We start from the raw sequence: 9,314 nt of genomic DNA, 5'->3' as shown, positions 1-9,314 counted from the left end.
GGGATACCACTAGTCCTCTCTTTGTGGTACGAGGTGAAAGCTCTCGGGCATTTTCCCCTGCTCAGGCTCAAGACCGTTAGGAGTTCCTCACTTCCTTGCCGCGTTTCGTTTTCTCGACGCGTCAGCGTCTTAGCAGCCAGCTGTGGTCACGGTGATTCGAGAGGTGAAATGAATAACCGTCGCTTTCGTATGGATCGTTTTCAGAACCAAAGGTTAGTTATTCCACATGTGCTGTAAAGTACTGGAATTTAGTTTGCGGATAGATGCTATTTATTGGTAGTAGTTTTTATTAATCCTGAGCACCAGTATTCGCACCAAGTGACTATTTGTTGGTGATTACTGATCTGTATTTTATGATGAAGAGGGAAAAAAAAATACATCTGTGAGCTACTAGCCCCTAGTACTCTCATTCTGGTGCCGGGCTCCCGGCCCATGATTCTGGCTCTTGTCGCCTTACTCCCCGTACCAATACGACAAGAGACGAGTCACTGGTTGTGGTTGAATGGCGGAGGAAGTTTTTGCCACGGCACGGCAGGAACTTCTCCTCTACCGGGCATGTTGGAGGAGAAGAGCTGAAGAAGCGTGGCATGCCCATATGGGTTGGCACGCCAACTTGGTATCAGCCGGGTGGTTGTGGTAGCGGGCGGCGGCGCTGGGAAAGCGGCGAGGGATGCGAACGGCCCATCAGTTACGAATCTGGCAGCCGAGCAAGGCGTCTACGACGGCCCACTTTCTTAGTAGCCGCCGCGCGTTCTTTTTTTCTTTCTCTTTTTCCCGGTGCGCGAGGCCCACCCAGCTGAGGGCAGCGAGCGAAAGATGGCCCGGTGGCATGCTCTCGCTCGCGCGCGGTCGTCGTGGGTGGACCGGGCAGGGCCCAAATGCAGGAAGGCCGGTCGCTCGCGTTCGCGTGTGCGCGACGCGCTGGACAGCGGACACGATCGCTCCGAGCAGTACGGAAGAGCCACCCAACGAACCGCGAGTTTCCACAAAATTTCAGCAGCGGCTGCAGCACGAGATACCGTAGTACAAGCCTGCGGCGTCGCCGCTACTCGTTACATTGTGACGCGCTGTTAATCGCAGTTTCGTATCAGGTGTTGACACAGATGAAGCATGGTCACCCATCGTGTAATCAGGATGGTTCCTTTTCAATTGACTTGGATTTAACGCTTCCATCTCCAAGTTAGTTATCTTTGAACTCATCATTGTTGAATTTGCTGCCTGAGGAGGTCATTTTGATTTTGCAGAGGCCGGTTCGCACTCCAGATCAAACTTTGCGCGGGGTTACAGGAAGAACTTTGCAACAGCAACCTTACCGAATGAAACTTTGGGGCAGCACAAACTTTGTACAACGCACCCAAAATGCACACTTCAGAAACTACTACCAGTTGAACAAAAGCAGGGTTGAAACATTGCCCAGCGTTACAGGAAGAACTGCCATTTTGCAATTCAGGTGATCCTGAAATTCAGTAATAGATAGCAGCATCCAGGCATGCCACAATAGCACGGATTCCAAATAAACCAACAAAGCGCCCCAAAACATCACAGCAAATAAGTTGGAGTACTAAATAGGGCCCATAAAACAAGTTCAAGCGAGCTTCACCTGACCCCGACATGGCGACAACACAGATACCGAAGTTCAGAAGCTACAAAAGGGTTCCATGAAACGACAAAGGTGGAGCCACAGCGCATCTGTTTATAACTAAAAATCTAGCCTAGCACATTCAGAAGATTACTAGACCAAACCTAAGCATGGTTAATCATCCCGATCCACCTGTACATTCTGCAGCTTCGAATCAAGCCCGTCCTCGTCGTCACCATCCTCTGCATCTTCATCATCTTCCTCCTCATCACCATCATCAGGCTCCCCCTCAGGATCGTTCTCATCTAGTGAGCCCAGTACATCCAGCGAATTCTTGCCAGCCTTCAAAATGTCTTTCACCTCATCAATCCCTTCATCGGAGATGAAATTACCATTGATGTTCAGTTGCACAAAACCAGGTTTATTTGCAACTGCCCGTGCAAAGCAGCGTGCTCCAACCCTCTGAAGCATGTTTGTGCTTACATCAAGTTCCTTCAAATCTGTGTGGCCATCTTCCAATGATTTTGCGATAATCACAGCACCCTCATCCTTCAGTTCATTCTCAGCCAAGGTTAGCTTCTTGAGTGACTGCATGGCCGTTAGGCATTCTGCTACAGCTGGGGCTGCTTTGGCATTTATTTCATTTCCAGCCAACTCAAGGACTTCCAACTGAGGTGCTGACTGTTTGAGGGCATTGACAATTGCTACTGTACAACTCTCAAGATTGAGGTCGCTGAGGTAAAGCTCAACGAGATCAGGAAGCTTTGGAAGGGTTTTGCTGAGAGCAATCCCTGCATCAACACCGAACAAGTTATCCCTGAGATCCAGTTTCTTCAGACGCGTGCATGTCCCTAATGCCTCGGACAAAGCGACGCCACCATCAGATCCTATTCTTGTTGCTGAGCACCTGAAACTCTCTAGATTTGGAGACCGTTTAACCATCTCAGCAACATACACAGCACCTTCATCTCCAGTCATGTTGTTATGGAAGTGGAGAACCTTAAGCTTCTCAGTGGAAGGAATAAGCTCAGAAAGAGCTTTTGCAGCATCCTCTGATATGCCATCGTTCATGACATAGAGTTCTTCCAGATTTTCCTGTGACTTCAGGAGCTCACTGAATGCTCTGACACCCTTCTCACCCAGTGCATTGTCAGAGATGTTCAGATATCTTAGTATAGAACCCTCTAGTGCTTTGGAGAATATGCGCATCACATCAAGAGCTTCATCCTCAGGCCTTCCTGCAACAAAATCTGATATATCTACCTCTGTAAGCTGATTCTTAACTGACTCGAGAATAGGTCCAGCAACATTAGCAGCATCAACACCAAAGCTCCTGTTGCTAAAGCAAATCCTTTTATATGAGTTTCCTGGTTTGGTAAGTGGACTCAGCAATTCCTTGGCTTCATCTGCCTCAATAAAGGCACGCTTGCCACCAGATATATCCAATACAGTATCACCAGGCTCAAGAGGTGCATCAGCTACTGGTGCTTCTGATTCTGCAGCAGTCCTTGGGCCTCTCTTAAGAACTTCCAACATCATCTTGCTAGTTTCCTTAGCATATAGCTGGACAGCAGAACTCCCATCACCATCAGGTTCCATCTTGAAATGCTCATCTGCAGATGTGAAACACAGCTGCTCAATCCTTTTAGCATTCTCATGAGCCTCTTCCTTGCCCAAAAGTCCATACTTGCGGGAAAATATGGACTCGGAAGACAGGTTCTTCGTCATCCTCTCTACAAGCATGAGGCGTGTGCTTTCACTTGGTGGCCACAGCTTGATGGAGAATGTCCTGGGTTGGAAGTCTTGTGCTGCTGAATCCATGTGAAAAGCTTCAAAACTGACACAGCACCCTAATAGTACAACATGAATTGTTAGCCTTGTTGTGATAACATAAGATATGGCACTAGCCAAAAAAAGCAATATGTCAATCAACTATGTACTGATTGAAGAAAAGGATGTTTTCCTGGTGTCCTGGAGGAAAACCAAACTTTGGTAAAGAAAGAGAAATACAAGGAAAAAAATCAATAAAATACAAGGAAAAAACGGTCACTAAATAATGTCACTGAACAGGTATAGTGTACTCATCAAACATTCATTGATAATGGGCCACTAAATAGATAGTTTAGCTTGAATCAATAAGGAAAATGAGTGAGAAACAAGGAAAAAAAATAGCTTCTGCGTATTGATTGATAACAACATAAACAACAGAAGGGTGCATCTTCATTCCTCATAAGTCATAAATGCTAGAAGAGAAACAGAACTCAAATGGAAGGAGGACCACCAGAATGACAAGCAGAGTGCGCATCGCATTTTAAACGGAAAACTCACCAGCATCAGACTAATACTTAGCAAGATAAGAAATAAAACTATAAAATACACTGTCTTGGCCTAGTGGGAAAAACAACAGTAACAACATGAGCAAAACATAGAAATACATATATTACAAGCAGAAGAGGAATGAGAAGCTGAGATCTCGGGGACATACGTTGCACGGTTCCTCCGTCGGAGTTTTTCAGGCGTCTAGCCGGCCGGAGAAGCACCTTGCCCCCGTGCACCAGTTGAACGGCGGACGGTGAAGATGGAGGCGCTGCACTGCCGCAGGTCGACGACTCGGCGAGGCCACGCGGGGAGGATGGAGCTCGACGGGCGACGGCCGACGGGTAGCGGCAAGCCGGTAGCCGCGGGCGCGAGTCGACGGCGGGCCGGCGGGTGGCGGCTACGGCTAGGGTTAGGGCGGCGGGGGACAGGAGGCCGGGAGCCCGGAGGAGCGGCGAACTTGCGGCGATGGTGGCGGTGGCCTGGTAGGTAGGTTGGTACGTTGGGCGAATTGGGGACTAGGGTTTACGAGGGTCCGGCGGGGTCAGGGACTCAAGCTGGGCTGGGCTGGGCTGGGCCGAAACGTCGGCCACTTGGGCTGCTGGAAAAATCGCGTTCTTCATTGGCCCGAAAATCGACTGTGTATTGTCCCAAAATTATTTTTGTAAAAAAAAATCCCGCACGGCGGGCCGCGCTCGCTCGTGGTGGGCAGGGCCGAAATGTAGCCTAGGCCGTCGAAAACACCTTTCGAGCGAGAGAGAGCGCCAAATGCATCGTGCATGGACTCAGAAATATCAGAAATTGTCTATTTCCAGTCAAATGAACTATAGCAAAGCCCCTAATTTTTCGTTTCGGTTATTTTTTTTTGAAAGTAAGGCAGGAGCGCTGCCATGTCATATAAGAGAGGATAGAAAGTCCAAAATTACAATGGTCTGATTACATAAATATAAACTTGCAAACTCCAATTTCGTCTTCTTGCGTGCGAGTGCGATTCTGCAGTCGGCAATAGCAGTGGACGAGATGTGTGTTGAGTGTTCGTGCAACCACAACCAGACCTAGTGTCACTGACGAGGTGTGCCTAATTTGCCGCGTCACAAGTCGTTAATCGTTACTTGTACGGGTTCGCTAGGTCACCAGCCCTACTGAAACTAGTCGGGCTTACAAATCCTACCGAGCAATGGGCATCGATTCCTGCCATGCTCTGCTTCAGCCTTTAGGTTTCGTGCGAATGCTGTTGAAGTTGAACACAGACACGCGCGACCAGTGACACGATCACAGGAGCAAAAAAACTACATGCTCCTCGCAGAAACGTCCATTGTACATCACTAGCTATTTCCACACAAAATGCACATCTTTATTCGTTCACGATTTTCCTTGATTGAAAAGGGTACGTTTACATCCAATAAGTTAAGTACACATCACAGAAGTATATACCATTGCACACACAATGTCTAGTTTTTATTCAGCAATATAGCATCAGATGAGCTTCTACTTAGCTTGTCTGTATGCTAGGCACACGTACTACTAGTCCAAGACCAAACCGATCAGATCACTAGCTCGGTCGGTGGCTCAACTGGATTTCATGGGCAGAAGGTGATTTCGTAGTTTGTCCCGGGCGGGCACGTGTAGATTGGTGTTGCTCGTGCCCCTGGGGTGCGTGATCGTCTGCGGGCTCGACTTCTTCAAGTACTCCGTCCCGTTGTTCGGGCCGCAGCTGCCGCTCCTGCCGTCGCACGGGTTGTTGCACCCGGCCTTGGCGCGCTGCTCGAACGGGCAGTTGAAGGTGATCGATCTCCTGCACGGGGCACGACGGCCCGCCGAGGCGCACCTGCTGGCCCCGCCGCCGCTGGGCAAGAACGACATGGGCGCGTTGAACCCGTGGACGAGGGAGATCTCGAAGTAGTCGGCGCCGCCGCCGCTCCCGCCGCCGAGCGAGTACTCGGCCAGCGTGACGGGCGAGAACCCGACCTTGCCGAACACCAGCGTGCCGCCACAGTCGCCCGTCTGGCACTGCCCCAGCGTGCCGTTGGCGATGAAGCCGCACCCCATGCGGCCCCACACGCGGCCGTTCCGCGTCCCCGCCGGCACGTCGATGGACCACGAGTCGCCGGTGTTGAGCACCGTGCCGCCGCCTGGCAGCGCCGCGGGCCACACGGTGTACCCGCACTTGTTGGTGACCACGATGGTCGCGGCGTCCGCGGCCGCCGCGGCGAGGAGGCACAGGACGGATGCCATCTTTGCTTGCTTGTTCTCACTACTGCAGTGTGTTAGAACTTGATGATATCAGAACCTGTTGACTTCCAAGGGTGATCAGTTGAAACCTCGAACGGCCGATCATATGTGATCAATCATATAGATATCGTTTCTCGAAATTATAATATCTTGAATCTTTCCGAATGAAGTTCTTTGCTTGGGTCATGCCAAGATCACAGTTCGGATCATCTGAGCTCTAAAACACAAGAGAGCTCTAAAACACAAGAGAGAAGGTCAAATACCAGACACAAATACAATTATGTCTTATACCCCAACACAAATACTACTCGGCGAGAATTCGAAGAGTACTCGAAGATTGCTACATTCAACTATGAATCGCTCGAGGACTTATCGGGGATAAATCCCCGGTACTCACAAGGAAGAAAGAAAACGGACTCCTACTAGGATTCCTCTATAATTCTACTGGAACTTATACCACGTAATCCTGCTAGGACCTCCTCCTTATAATTGACTAGTAATCCTGCCTCAGGAGGGCAGGGGTCCATAAATCGGTAGTCCAAGACTTTATAAAACCACAACAGAGGACCAAATCCTCAACACCAAACAACACCTAAGCGCAAGGCACAATATACAACACTCCAAAATAGGACGTAGAGTATTACGCTACTCTGGCGGTCCGAACCTGTACAAATCTGTCTTGTGTCCTCGCTTTTACCATCAAGTTCCAGGTCCGACGATCCCCCACCAACCAATCTAGTACCTCGAGATACCCTTGGTAGGTTGCTGGATATAAAACACCGACAATCTATAACATTAATTTTTTTTCATTAAATTTATCATGGAATATATTTTCATCGTGCATATGTTTGGTAGTATGGATGTTTTTTTTATATTTTTCTATAAATTTGATCAAAGTTGAATAAGTTTGATCTAGGACAAACGTGACATGTGAAAAAAATTCAAAGGGAGTACTTTCAAACCATGTTCTTAACCTTTTTTTTTACCAATATACCGTATAAATGTCTACAAGAGTAGTGTACAGTCCTTGACATGCAACTGTTTCACCTCTGCGGTTTTTCCCGCTTCTCTGGCTTTTATGTTTGGTCAATTTCGTATGCTGATGTTTTATGAACTTGAAAAAAAATCTTTTTTGAGTACTTGAGGTTGACTTGCTTATTGGGCTGGTCTATGATGCCCACCAAGTGTATTGGACCTTCACCATCAACCGCAAGGCAATGCGCGATCGCTAGACAAGCCACGTGTCTGCTGCCCACTGCGTCCAATTGCCGCGGCCCGCCAGGCGACAGCCTTGAACGGCTTAGTCGGCTACCGTTCGATCGGCTGGCATGGGCATGGCACGTCCGAATCAACTGACCATTTCCACGTCAATTGAATGCACGCATACATGGATGATCGTCAAGCCGGTGGTTTAAACTTGATATCGTTCCTTTCTGTAGATTTTGCTGCATCAGGGCTTGACTTGTCTGCAGGTCAAGCCGGCCGATTGCCTCCACCTCCACAAACAGAGAAGGAATTCGTCAACCTAAGTTGAACTTGCGCCATCGTGGGATTTGCGTGAACGCATGATCAAACTCTTGGAAATTGGATATGTTGAATACGTAGCACCAACGTAATATCCATGAAAGACAGCTGCCACAGATTAGCTTGTTCTATACTTTGTCACAAGTCAAACTATTCTAACTTTTGATCGGATTTATATAAAAAAATATTTACGATACAAAACAAGCATCATTAGAACCATTACGAAACATTATTTTCACAATTCATTTCTTCGAGGTGGTAGATGTCATGTTAATGCTCTTCTCTATGAACTAGCTAGAAGCTTCCCTTGCTTCCCCTCGCCGACTTTGAAAATGGTTCAAAACACCCATATACGTAGTACGATATCATTAATTGCACAAAACTTCCGATCTTGAAGAACATATAGCTATTGCATGCAATACATAGTATATACCCATGCCAATTGCCATGACCGACGAGAGCATTGAGCAGTGGTGATTATTCTTGCACAAGCTATAACTTATTCTTTTGTTATGCTAGCTTGTTTATTTGATCATGCTATAAATAAGCATATGCGTTCAGCTCAGGTGCACGTTCAATCAGGGGCAGAAGACGACGTTGTAGTTGGTTCCGCCGGGGCAAGTGTAGGTGCTCGTCGCGTCGTCCTTGGGGTAGCTGTAGGCGTCCGGGCACTGCCCCTTGAAGAACCTCGAGTAGTCGGTTGGCCCGCAGGTGTCCTGCTCCGACCCCGTGCAGCAGTACTGGTCCGTCTTGAACACCGTGCACGGGTTGTTGCAGCCGCCGGTGGCGCGCAGCTCGGCGGGGCACTGCGCCGTGACGTCGGCGCGGCACCGCGGCCCGCCCTTGGGGCACCCGGCGCCGCCGCCCGCCGGCAGGAAGTCCATGGGCACGTTGAACCCGTCCACCAGCGAGATGTCGAAGAAGTCGAGGTCCTGGAACTTGTTCAGCCCGTACTCGGCCAGCGTGTTGGGCGGCTGCCCGTACCCGGAGCACTGCAGCACGCCGCCGCAGTCGCCGGTGTCGCACCGCCCGTTCCCGCTGCCGTCGAAGGAGCACCCCGTGCGCGCCCACACGCGACCGCCGGTGGTGCCCGCCGGCACGTCGACGGTCCAGGTCTGCCCGTTGTCCAGCTGCCTGCCGCCGCCGGGCACCGCGGCCGCCCACACGGTGTACTGGCAGTTGTTGGTCACGGTGAAGGTGGCCGCGTCGGCCGCGGCCGCGGCGAGGAGGAGGAGAGGGAGGAGGTGGAGGATGGAAGCCATTTCTGCTCTGCTCCGCCCTCGATCTGTCTAGTTTGTGATTAGTTGCTCTACGCGGAGCTTGCTGTTGAGTGTGATGCAGTGTGGAGGGGGGACTGGGGGCGTATATATAGGCGTGGATGATCTGGAATTCAACGTTTGCGTGCTGGAATTTTCTCGCCGGCTTCCACAAGTTTGGCAAGGAAGCTTGATTGGACAAACCGGAATCGTAATGTTTTCTCGAGGGCAGGGTTGTTTTTTTAACGAATTCCAAGCTAGATTTCATAAATTCTCAAGGGTAGGATCTGGGAATCTTTCTTCCACTCGTCCAGCGCGAACTACTTGAGAAGTTTCTGAACTTGGAGACCTAGCGAGAATCTGAGGAAGTTTAAAGACCCTGTTTGTTTCACGTTCCGGATTATATA

The 9,314-nt window shown here is 49.6% G+C and overlaps 3 protein-coding genes across 3 annotated transcripts; all 3 read right to left on the bottom strand.

The window, feature by feature from the left end:
• Nucleotides 1-1,451: 1,451 nt before the first annotated feature.
• On the bottom strand, nucleotides 1,452-4,403 carry LOC101785491 (RAN GTPase-activating protein 2). The gene is made up of 2 exons (XM_004982182.4): nucleotides 4,065-4,403; nucleotides 1,452-3,429 (listed from the first exon to the last, which is right to left on the bottom strand). The coding sequence occupies exon 2, from the start codon at nucleotides 3,398-3,400 to the stop codon at nucleotides 1,754-1,756; it is 1,647 nt and encodes a 548-aa protein (XP_004982239.1). The 5' UTR covers nucleotides 3,401-3,429; nucleotides 4,065-4,403; the 3' UTR covers nucleotides 1,452-1,753.
• Nucleotides 4,404-5,464: 1,061 nt separating this feature from the next.
• On the bottom strand, nucleotides 5,465-6,130 carry LOC101769623 (protein P21). The gene has a single exon (XM_014805783.1). It carries the CDS (start codon nucleotides 6,128-6,130, stop codon nucleotides 5,465-5,467), a length of 666 nt encoding a protein of 221 aa, XP_014661269.1.
• Nucleotides 6,131-7,987: 1,857 nt separating this feature from the next.
• Nucleotides 7,988-8,984, bottom strand: LOC101785089 (protein P21). The gene has a single exon (XM_004982181.2). The coding sequence runs from the start codon at nucleotides 8,911-8,913 to the stop codon at nucleotides 8,230-8,232; it is 684 nt and encodes a 227-aa protein (XP_004982238.1). The 5' UTR covers nucleotides 8,914-8,984; the 3' UTR covers nucleotides 7,988-8,229.
• Nucleotides 8,985-9,314: the final 330 nt, after the last annotated feature.

The sequence above is a fragment of the Setaria italica genome, chromosome IX (assembly GCF_000263155.2).
Source record: "Setaria italica strain Yugu1 chromosome IX, Setaria_italica_v2.0, whole genome shotgun sequence".
Classification (NCBI taxonomy): Eukaryota; Viridiplantae; Streptophyta; class Magnoliopsida; order Poales; family Poaceae; genus Setaria; species Setaria italica.
Note: the sequence above shows the minus strand (reverse complement) of the source record. Positions and strands in the feature narration are given on the sequence as shown.